This window comes from Meleagris gallopavo, chromosome 16, assembly GCF_000146605.3.
Source record: "Meleagris gallopavo isolate NT-WF06-2002-E0010 breed Aviagen turkey brand Nicholas breeding stock chromosome 16, Turkey_5.1, whole genome shotgun sequence".
Classification (NCBI taxonomy): Eukaryota; Metazoa; Chordata; class Aves; order Galliformes; family Phasianidae; genus Meleagris; species Meleagris gallopavo.
In genome coordinates, this window is record NC_015026.2 from 683,350 (window position 1) to 694,931 (window position 11,582).

The 11,582-nt window shown below is 49.5% G+C and overlaps 1 protein-coding gene across 2 annotated transcripts in view; it reads left to right on the forward strand.

The window, feature by feature from the left end:
* Positions 1–10,872, forward strand: part of XPO6 (exportin 6) — a 35,245-nt gene extending 24,373 nt beyond the window's left edge. For both annotated transcript variants that reach the window (XM_010719348.3, XM_031555812.1), the window contains exons 14-23: positions 158–302; positions 1,335–1,481; positions 2,117–2,306; positions 3,455–3,610; positions 4,916–5,030; positions 5,499–5,670; positions 6,095–6,256; positions 8,005–8,103; positions 9,144–9,374; positions 10,177–10,872. In XM_010719348.3, coding sequence (XP_010717650.1) covers positions 158–302; positions 1,335–1,481; positions 2,117–2,306; positions 3,455–3,610; positions 4,916–5,030; positions 5,499–5,670; positions 6,095–6,256; positions 8,005–8,103; positions 9,144–9,374; positions 10,177–10,278 — 1,519 coding nt within the window. In that variant the 3' untranslated portion in view covers positions 10,279–10,872. The remainder of the gene's footprint in view (positions 1–157; positions 303–1,334; positions 1,482–2,116; positions 2,307–3,454; positions 3,611–4,915; positions 5,031–5,498; positions 5,671–6,094; positions 6,257–8,004; positions 8,104–9,143; positions 9,375–10,176) is intronic.
* The last annotated feature ends 710 nt before the right edge of the window (positions 10,873–11,582 follow it).

Genomic DNA, 11,582 nt, shown 5'->3' on the forward strand with positions numbered 1-11,582 from the left:
TTTCCGCTAAATGAAGTGGGCGTGTGAAATGAATCTCATGCTGTGGGATTAGGGAATATGGGAATTGATTACAGGAGCCCTGAGGCTGGGGTGTCACGGCACTTGCCATCCTGTGGTGTTTGCTTTATGTCAGCTCGTGCTTGCTTTCTCCCCACAGCCACGCTCAGTCCCTGGCTGCACTGCAGGCCTACTCACACTGGCTGGCACAGTTCTACAGTGAAGTGCATCGGCAGAACCCGGAGCAGTTCATCTCTCTCGTCTCCACAGCTCTGGAGGCCATCACACCCCTCATCAGTTCAAAGGTATCCACGTCAGTGCTGGGCTGGGGTTGGGACTGCACGTCCACAGAGAGTGCAAGGCTCTCGTGGTGATGTAGTTGGACTCAGCATGCTCTAGACCGTGCCATGGCCCATGGTGTGAATCAGAGAGTTGGATATGTCTTCCAGAGCCACAACACGTCTCCTATAAGACTAAGTCTAAGATAATAGCACCATGGGTCAAATTAATGCAAAAATAAGTGTACCCAGCAGGCAGCTCTGCATCACCTGGCTGCTTGCTCACTGCCCAGGTGAGGTGGGGGAGAGAATTGGAAGGTAAAAGTGCAAGAACTTTGGGTTTGGATAAAGACAGTTTTCTAGGTAAAGCACGTGCAAGCAAAGAGAAGCAAGGAATTCATTCATTCCCTGCTTCCCATCGGTCCATTCCCCCATTCTTTACCTCAGCTTTTAGTGCTGAGCATAGCACCGTGGTGGTGTGGGACACCCCTTTGGGTCAGCTGTCCTGGCTTCATATGCACCCCAAGCTCCTCACTGGCACGGCAGTGTGAGGAGCACAACAGTTCTTGGCTCTGTAAGCAGTGCTCTGCAACAAGTGATAACACCAGTGTGCTACACCAGTGCTTTCATCAAGAATCCAAAACACAGCTTTGTGTGAGCCTCTATGAAGGCAATTAACTCTATCCCAGCCAGAAGTGTGACAGTAAGGAACTTACAGGCATATCATGGCTTGAAAACAGGGAAATCTCTTTTCCACGGTATTATTATGATTCTAGTTGGAGGGGACCTACAAAGGTATCGAGTCCAACTGCCTGACCTCTTGAGGATTAACCAAAAGCTAAAACAGACATTAAGGACATTATCCAAATGCCTCTCGACCAGTGACAGGATGGGGCATCAGCCACCCCTAAGAAGCCTGTTCCAGTGCGCGACCACCCTTGCGATAAAAATACTTGCACTGTTTTGCTGGCAGAAGCGTGGTAATGGCAGCTCACTGTGCTGTCAAGTGTCAAACCCTGTGGTCCCGGGCAGCCTGACCATGTGCTCCCTCTGTTCCAGGTGCAGGAGAAGTTGCTGCTGTCTGCGTGCCACCTGCTGGTCTCTTTAGCCACTACGGTGCGACCAGTGTTCCTGATCAGCATCCCTGCAGTGCAGAAGGTGTTCAACAGAATCACAGACACTTCTGCCCAGCGGCTTCCTGATAAGGTGCTTCAGCTCTGTGCACATCAAGGAATCATAGTGGCAGTTTGTCAATGGTTGTCTATTTCAAGCTGCGGAATAGGGAAAAAACACAGTTGCAGCTCTTAAATCTTACTTGTTTCTCACTTGCTGACACAGGCCCTGAGTGCATTGTCTTTGCAGTACTGGCATATGGATTCTGACATATGGAAAGAGTTGGTGAAACTTCTGTTAGCGTTCTAGATACCTCACTCCAAATGAATGTATTACAGAATTACTGAAAAGCCACAGCAAAGATGGGGATTCTATTGCATTGGGCAGTAGCATGGAGGTACAAAGTGCTGTACAAATGTGTGCTTCCTGTCTAAACCAGACAGAGCAACAGAACTGGCATTGTCTTTGTTTTGGAGATATAAGGAACACTGAGTTCTTGTTGCACAGAAGGGCAGAGAGAGATGAGAGCTGACTCCAGCTCTGAAGTGATGGAGCTTTGCTTCTCTCTCACCTTGTAGAGCTACTGGTTGTCACTTGGACACAACTGCTATTGAACTCTTTCCTCGAATAGTTAGCACTGCTGCTTTGGGCAGCCATAAAATGTCAGTCTAAGGTTGTGCAGAAGTGAGTAGCAAACTCTGAAATCTTCCATGTTTCGTTGCTTCCAGGCCCAGGTGCTGGTGTGCAGAGCATTATCAAATGTATTGTTGCTCCCTTGGCCAAATCTTCCAGAGAGTGAGCAGCAGTGGGCGGTTCGTTCCACCAACCACACCAGCCTCATCTCTGCCCTGACCAGGGACTATCGCCAATTGAAATCCAATGCTGTATTGCCACAGAGGAAGGTGCAGCTGGAGGACAGTAAGTACCCAGTTCCTTTGTGTGCTGGCCTCCTGCAGTTGCAATGCTGACTGTTGGAGGGAGTGGTTGAGCTGTCTTTCCAGTAATTATTTTGCCTGAGAGCTGTTGAGCACGTGGGAAGGCTAGGAAAGGAGCAATTAGTTTCTTTTTTGTAAGGAACACTTCCTCTATGGTTTGTGAGGGATGCTTTCACCCCAGGCTGCTGCAGACTGCTCCGTCAGAGTACTGTCTTCCTCAGTTGCTCAGGGAAAGTGGGATCAAGTTTGCCATACAAATTTGAATGGCATTGATTGCACTGGGGATGCTGAGCAACCTAATGCTGGGACTACCACGCTGTAGTACTGGAAGCATTGACTGGAGGCAGTGTTAATGAAGATTATGGTTTAAGAAGCTTAAAGGGGAAAATAAGAATTTCTTCTAGACTTCAGAAGTACTGCTGAGGGTATGTATGTGTAGGATGAGAGCCCTGAAATGATGGGGTTTAGGGGCCTTTTGAAGCTGCTGTGTGTGTTTTGTGACTGCTTTTGGGTGTCTTGTCTTTTTGTTGTGCTTTTTTTTTGTTTGTTTGTATGAATTTTTTGCTTATAGGTACACAGCATCACAGCTTCTGACAAAACTGACTTGCTGGTCAGCTCTGTGGGATGAGGGAGCATGGAGAGGGTTGGTTGAGCCTCATAAGAGGGTCAGCCTGCACACGTGGGTCAGTTCTGACTTCTGGGGTAGTTTATTTAGTGATTGTGTATCACTCCAATTGTTACTTCCACAAACAGAGATTTGCAGGATATTTTGCTATCAGAATAAGCTTCTGTTTCCTTGACTGTTTTTTCTTTATCTATATTGTGTTGGAAATAATGCTGTCCTATGGCTTCCTTCAGACTGTGCACCTTAGTTCTCAAGCAGTGAGTGCATCTGTAGGGCAGTAAGCTTGTATAATTTAAGAATGCACGTTGCCACTGTTACTTGGCTGAACCTATTTAAATGTTTAACGTGTGAACATACTTTAGAAACCCTTCTGACTCCAACCTGGGCTTGATGTATGTGCTGCCTTGTGTGTTGTTCTAGGTACTGCTCACGAGAACTTCTCTTCATTTTTTGCCTGTGGCTAGTCTTGACATATGCAGGAAGTATCACCTCTCTTCTTTTTGCAGCCAAAGTGATCATCCATCAGACACTCAGCGTTTTAGAAGATATTGTAGAAAGTATCTCTGGAGAATCCACCAAGTCTCGGCAGATCTGTTATCAGTCGCTGCAAGAATCCGTGCAGGTCTCACTAGCCCTCTTCCCAGCTTTCATTCATCAGTCAGGTATAACCATAGGACAGGTTTAATGCTGTGAGTAGCTTTATCACCTCCCAGTAACACCCAAAGCCCGTCAGCATAGGGTCGTGGTGTTCATGTGAGGTGTGTGGGCTTGCTGTGTAATGCAGGTCTGTCCTGGTGGGTGGATTGGTTCAGAAGAGGAAAGGGAGATCTGGTGTTATCTACAGTATGGTCATCAGGACCTGTCCCACTTCCAGTGGGTGGAGATGCCCTGTGTTGTTTTCAGGCAGTGAAAAGGAATGGAGCTTTTCACGAGCACAAAAAGAGCTTCAAAATACCGTGCCTATGTTTGTCACTTATTCTCTCCAAAAGCTTGAAAACAAAGCATAGTAGTGGTCATGATTTCTTTTAATATCCTTGTAAAGGACGGGCTCCCAAGATGTCCAAGATGATGAGTGGGGCCTGGACAACCTGATGGCATGGCAGCCCTGCCCACAGCAGGGGGGGTTGGAAATATATATGGTCTTTAAAGTCTCTTCCAACCCAAGTCGTTCTGTGAGTCAATGTAACCAGGACTCTGGCAGTCTTGTGGCCAGCTCTTGCATTTTGCATCTCATCACTTGCTTTGTGAAGAGCCAGGCATTCCAGAAAAACTTCTGGAGCCAGATGGGATCTTCTCAGTGAAATGGGGCTGTGGGGAGCCAGAACAAAGACAATGATTCTAGTTGGAAGGATCCAAGGCAGCAAGCTGATGCTGTGACTCCAGTGAATTGCTGCTTTCAGTTGCATGAGGCTGCTCACCTGTTCTGTGTTGGCTATAAAAGGCTGTATGAAGCAGAACCTGAGTGGTTGCAGCTTACTGTGGCTGTTGAATAAAGCATGCTGGGACTGATGGTGTATTAGCTTCGGTGCAGCTAATCTTGTCAGATCCTCCCCCTCCTAAAAAAAAAGAAAAAAACTGGATTCTATGGCCACTTCAAGTTGTACAGAACTGCTGTGGATTTCCTCGTATTTCCTGTTAACCCTGTGTGTGCAGTGAGCTGCTGAAGCCCAGACCATTGCAGGAGCTTTCTCCAAGCAGTCTGTGTAGGCAGGCAGACCCAGGGCCCTTGTAGTGCTGTATTTGTTCTGATTTGTTGATGCTGACCATACTTGTCCATGGAAATGTCTGAGCCATCTTCAAGTCCTGTAAGACCAATTGATTTCAATTTCTAATGGTGAAGCTGCTGCTAAATTTTCAGGAATAAATGGAATTATCTGTACAGGAGGAGCAGATATCACATAAAAGACTTCTTCATGTATTTGAACATTGCCTTAACATGTTCATTTTGCTTTCCTGTTCTGTCTTAGATGTGACGGATGAGATGCTGAGCTTCTTCCTCACTTTGTTTCAAGGACTGAGAGTGCAGATGGGAGTGCCTTTCACTGAGCAGATCATACAGACCTTCCTAAATATGTTCACCAGGTATTGTCTTGTGCTGGTTATTTTTCTCTTATCCCTGGCCATGATTTGTCTTGGCCAGCTAACTAAACACATCCCTGTCCCAAAAGAAAAGTGTTCTACTTCTTCCTCTGTGTCCAGAGCTTAGTTTAAGGAAAATGCTTTTAAGCCTGAAGTGACCCAGTCCGTCCATGATGGCCTGTGTGCCCGATGTGCAATTTCAGCTTTCCCAGAGACCTGACAGTCTTGGAAGTGTGTGATACTGAACACTGGACTCTGGCATTACCTATATCAGTCAGTGTCTTTGTGCACCCCTGTTGTCCCTAAAGCTTCTGTTAGGGAAAAGTGTCTATCAGTCCTTAGTCAATACTTACCTCCCTTCCGTGGCTTAATGTGCTTGGGCTGTATTAGCTGGGGAAGCTTATGTGAGCTTAGGTAAGCATGCTGATCTCAGGGGAAGATCCCATCCAACAACTTCATTTTTTATTGTAGAGAGCAGCTGGCAGAGAGCATCCTCCATGAGGGGAGCACTGGCTGTCGGGTGGTGGAGAAGTTTTTGAAAATTCTGCAAGTGGTGGTGCAGGAACCAGGCCAAGTATTCAAGCCTTTTCTACCCAGCGTCATCTCACTGTGCATGGAGCAGGTGTACCCCATCATCGCAGAGGTAGGACTGCTCTCGCTCCAGGTGAACGCAGAGGGGGAAACAAAGACCTTCCTGGGGCTGTGGGAGCAAGGAAGGGCTTTGCTTTCCAGGAGCTGTAAATGTCAGTCCCAGTGTGGGGAGAGCTGGGGGGGTTTGGAAGCAGAGCGGGTGGAGGATTTTGTCAGAAATTGTCAAATACACTAAAAGTACAGACATGCTCAAAGCAGGAGGTAAAACAAAACTGGATTATGTGTTCTTAGCACGGTGGTATGATCCAGCAGCTGCTGAGGCCATAGAAGGAAATCCTTCGTTTTGGTAGCTCAGCTGCAGAGCGCTCCTGGATGGCACCAGACAGAGCAGGGTGCTGCCAGCAGTGGGATCCAGGGGATGATAAGTGGGATTCCAGCACAGGAGCCTCTTCTGAGGTGTTGTTCTTTCCTCCTAGCGCTCATCTCCTGATGTGAAAGCAGAGTTATTTGAGCTGCTTTTCCGAGTCCTCCACCACAACTGGCGGTACTTCTTCAAATCCAGTGTCCTGGCCAGTGTCCAGAGGGGGGTGGCAGAAGAGCAGATGGAGAACGAAGCGCAGTTCAGTGCCATCATGCAGGTAACTCCACTACAGTTCTGTAAGAACCCTTTTTGTAACAGGACGTGCTCTGCTTTTGGCAGGGTATTAGATGTGGCTGCTGGGGATTAGACAGTGTCCAGAGTGAGGTCTTGTGTGTTTTCTTGCTAAAAATGAAAATATTTGTAGAGACATCTTGCTGATGTGCTTGCAAAGCGCACAGTGCCTCACTTAGCACTCCTGCTAATTCCTTTCCATGCCTACATTCTTTGTCTGGACCTAAAATATTACTGGTGCAGTCCTGTTTACTTCTGCTTTGATTCCATTAGGACAGATTGCTGGTGCAGGAAAGGTTTCCTGAAACCAAGATGTCCTCTGGTTTTATACAGAAACACAGAAAAAAATCAGCCTCCTCGTGAGCAGCCTGTTGCAGCCTGCCTGGTGTGGGGCCCTTTTGCAGTGCAAACAGCAGCATGCTCACACTGTGCTCTGGAAGCTAAGAGCAGGTGGCAGTCAGAGGGCAGTGAGGGCCACGTGTCAGACTGCAAGAGGGAGGGCCCTGCAGAGCTGTCCTGTCCAGAAGTGCTTATGGAGGCTGGGGACCTTCTGGTGAACACGTAAAGAGGGAGCTCTTGTGCTGTGTGATGTGAACTATGCTGATACTCCTCTCTGGACTTTCTGTACGTTAGCATTATTGTGAATGGAGTCCAGAGCTGTCCCTGTCCAGAGCTTCTTTTTTCTCCTGTAACAGCTTAACATTTCCTCACTTGCCTCAGCATCTTGTTTTGGGAGAGGCATTGATGGAGTTGTCTCAGTAACAGCTGCAGGCTGCTTGGCACCACTGGGCCAGTTTTACTGCTTGGGCACTGCTGCTTTGGTACAAAAGCTGAGTGTTCTGTGAGTGTTCTTCACTGCAAGAACAGCCAATATCTGTGTTTAGTGTTAGTAGTTCAGATGCTGGTTTCCACAGATCGGGGCCATCTCTGTCCATCTAACAATAAATGGCTGTTGCAAAGGAATAACCTTCTGGTCATGATGTCTTGGAGCAGCAACCACGAAAGTTCTGCTGCCTGCTTCTCATCTGTACAGTGTTTCAAAGGTGCTTTATCCCAGAGTCTGTGCAGGCATACCATGCTTCAGTGGGGTCCAGCAGATCTCGTTGAGGGATCTGCTATGCCTGGGTCTGCCTCCCAGTCCATAACTTCTAACTTAGTGCAGTAGCATCTTAACCACATCTGCCAGTCACCTTGCCCTCTCAATGCAGATAAAGAGCAAGAGCTGTGGGTGTGTTCTGGCTTTACTCATGCTCACCATGGTACTCTGGGTACCTCTGAGAAACAGACATATCCTTTACAAGTAAACTGTCAGGGGAACCGTGCTCAGCATCTCTTGTTCCTTTTCAATGCATGGTGATACCTGGTCCCAACAAACCCAGCTTAGAAACTGTTCTGCAGGGATTGGAGCACATGGCCACTAAAGCTTCTTCATTCCCTCCAATCTGACAACAAGATTGACTTCAACAGACTCACAGAAGGGTTTCACTGAGAAGCAGCAGAAGCTGCCAGGGGTTTGTTCTCCTGGCACGTGGCACCAGAAGATCCTGTTCCTCCCACCTGAACACGGTTGGCAGAAAGCTGAGTTGTTGGCATGCATGTCAAACAACATTGTGGCATTGCTTCAGGAGATCTGTAAACAGACTCTGTGTGGTGTTGGGGTGAAAACATTGTTCTGCCTGTCAGTTTTGATATTCATTATGGTATCAATCCCCTCCCCTTGATTCTACTTTGCAGGCATTTGGCCAGTCCTTCCTGCAGCCCGACATTCACCTCTTCAAGCAGAATCTCTTCTACCTGGAGACACTGAACACCAAGCAGAAGCTGTACCACAAGGTGAGTCTGAGCTTAGCAGTGGGCAGGTGCCAGACAAAGGGCTGATAAAGGCGAGAGCTTCCAGTCCAAGGGAGCTGGAAATGGCTTTGTGAAAGTGGAAGGCTGCCTTTCAGGCTTCCAGATGGCTCACAAACTGAAGGTCAGGATTTGGGGCTTATTTACTGCATCCTTTGTTTGCTGTGGCTGTGGTGAGGACGTTGCTGGTCAAAATGGCACTGCCATCTCACTGACACTGCTGCACCAGGCACAGGAGGAACCCCAGCTGTTTCCAGTCTTGGTCTGTGTGCTCCTGTGACAACGAGGGAAAGCAAAGAACACACAGTGACAGGGCGACTTGTCCTACAAAGCAGAAATTGGTGGATTGACTGGTCCATAAGTGAGACAGCGGTGGAGTCTCTCCATCCTTCTCGTGTGGGCCAGCAGCAGGCTGCTTGCCATTCAGTTGGGTGACTGTGAGGTGGTTGCCCATTGCTGTCACGCGGCACCCATCCTCCAAAACCTCTAATCTAGATTTGTTAGCTGCTGCCACAAGGAATGAGAGTTGCAGTCCAGGGTCTTGCCCTTTCGTTAGCCTTTGGAGGCAGAGCTTTCAGGTTTCTATCTGTGATCACAGCTGAAGGGCAGGCCATCGTGTTAGCAGCTGCCTGTTCAGACATTCAGGCAGCCAACCAGGTTCCCTAGGAACTCTGACTGCTTTCTAGAACACAGTGCAGGGCTAAAATTTGGGAGTTTAAATGGGACTTGATACTGTTTCCTTGAAAGCCAATGTTTAAAACTTGAACCAGAGATACCAGGTGAGTGTGACCAAGTTCACAGGTAATTTTGCAGCAGGTACTTGAGATCTTGGCCTGGTTCAGACTGGAAAATAATATCTGTGCTCACAAGGGCTTGTGGAGCTTGCTGATAGCTCAGAAACTGCAGGTGTTAAGTGGCCCATTGCAGCCATGTCCATGTGCCCATCTGACCTCCACGAGCTCTCACTGTGCTGCGCTCCCTCCTGGAGTGAAGGTGCCTGACTGTGTCCTCCTCTCACTGTGCAGAAGATCTTTCGGACGACCATGCTGTTCCAGTTTGTGAATGTGCTGCTCCAGGTGCTCGTCCACAAATCCCACGACCTGCTGCAGGAGGAGATTGGCATTGCCACCTACAACATGGCCTCGGTGGACTTTGATGGCTTCTACTCAGCCTTCCTCCCTGAGTTCCTGGCCAGCTGTGACGGTGTGGACTCAAACCAGAAAAATGTGCTGGGAAGGAATTTCAAAATGGACAGGGTAAGAAGGGAGGGTGCTGCAGGGGGGTGCAAGTATTCCTGGGCTGGGCAGTGCTTTTCTCAGAGTGTGGTGGCTGATAGCCCTGGGCTCCTTAGTGGTACCATTGTTACAAACACTTGCACAGTCAGTGATGCCCTAGCATTGGATTTTTTGCTGTAGGTAGCAAAGTTGCCGTCTCATCTCTTGGACTTGCTTATTCCATGGGAGTTAGAGCTCTAATATATTCCCTGGGGGGAGCTTTCGTATGGGTAGACTGACATTTGCCAAAACCTAGCTCCAGCTGCTAGCCAGATGTTGGAGATGATGGCAGTACAGCTGGCTTTCAGTCTGCTGAAGTTTCATTGTCTGTTGTTGGTTCCTCTCCCGTGGGAGACGGTGGCGATTTGAGACCCCAGGTTTAAGGGTGGAGAAGGAGCTTTGAGAGAATCTTCAGTAGGCAATTGCTCTTCAGGGAAACCAGCCCTTGTGACGAGCTTTGTGGGAACTGGAGCCTTGGCAGGAGCACCCTGAGCAGTTGCTGCTGCAGATGGCCCTGCCGTGGCCATTTGTGTTGTGCCTGAGTGCACAGCAAGGAGCCAGTGCTGCGAGCAGGGCCTGGTTCTGTGCAGTCAGCTCCTGCTTGGAGCAGCTCAGGAGCAGCCTCTGTTCCCTGCACGTGGGCTGCAGAAACTCAGGTTTCCTGGGCTCAGATGCTGGAGGAGACGCACACGTATGGAAATACGTGGGGGCACCGGGCGCTCCTTTCTGTGCCCTGTAGGTATTCCTGTGTTTGCAGTACAACGGGTTGTTTGATCTCTTTCAGGACCTGCCATCGTTTACCCAGAATGTGCACAGACTGGTGAATGACCTGCGTTACTACAGACTTTGCAATGACAGTTTGCCCCCCGGAACTGTGAAACTATAGTTACTGCACTGGACTGGTGTTCTGATCACTGTAGGGAACAGATCCATGTCTCGTTTTTGCCACCACCTTCTCTCCTGGCTGCTTTGTCAGCACTGCGGGACGCGGTGTCCTGCAGGTGGGCACATCTGTTTGGATTCATGCACCACGCTTCCTTCTCTCCCATCCCCAAGGCCGCAGTGCTGGCTGCAGGATGTGTCTCAGCCCCTGGCCGCGGGGCACAGCGGCTCACCGGGCTTTGTGCCACCGACAGAGCGCTCTGTTGCGCCCGGAGATGTTTATGGAGTCGTCTTGAGAGACCTCGTGTGTTACCAATCGTGAGGCAGAAGCGCCAAAGACTGCTTCAGCCATTCGTACCTTCGTGTCATTCCGCCTTCCTGCCCTGCCCGGCTCTGGGAGGAGGAGGGGACTGTGATGTTGGGACTGTTTTGGCACTTCTGTCACTCCCTTTGTTTTTTAAATTGCCTTGAAAACCTCCCTGCTGTCAGCGGGGATTAGAGACTTCTTCGGGTTTTTTTAAACGTTTTCTCATCATTCCATTGTGATACTAAAACAACATGCTTCATGGAAATAAAGTGCTTACTTTGTTGTTTTAAATAACTTCCCTCTGTTTTAGTTTCCACGCAGGCTGTCACCAAGCTGTGCCCAGCGGCTTCACCTACCACCTCTGTTCCCTGTTTCCTGGTGGGATCTCTGTGCCGTTGGCATTCTGCTGTCTGAGTACATCAAGAGCAGCCTGCGGGAGGAACACCTCCAAACACACGTGGGGTTGCACCGCAGGGCTGGAGGCCACTGGAGTGTGAGGTTAAAGCCAGGGCGAGACGCTGGAGTTTCCCGTCCTCCTCTGGAGCGTGCGTTCGCCTTGAAGCCTTCCCAGATGTGATTGTAAAGGGGGATGGCTGCGTGCAGGCAGCTGGGAGGGCTAAGGGCTGCTCCCAGCATCTGCAGCTCCTACATGGAACTGCTGGATGGAGCTTCGCCTGCCCCACTGCCTCCCCGGGGCTCTGTGCCGATGCTTCTGCTTCTTGCAAAATGTTTGGTTGCTTTTCTCTGTTTGCTGACCGAGGGTGAAAGTGCGTGTTTTTCCCTGGCTGAGCGGAGGATCAAGGGCAGCAGCTGGCAGGGGGCCCGAGCCCAGCTTGGGAGGACCTGCGAGCCCTTCGTGCTGCTGGAAACCTCTTCTCCTTCCCTGGTGTCTGAAGTGCTCGTTCACATCCCCGTGTTTCCCCAAGATGTTCAGAACTGCCGCTTGTGTCTCTGCCCATGGGGCAGCCGGGCTGCGGTACCCGCTCGTCCCTTTCCCCGCA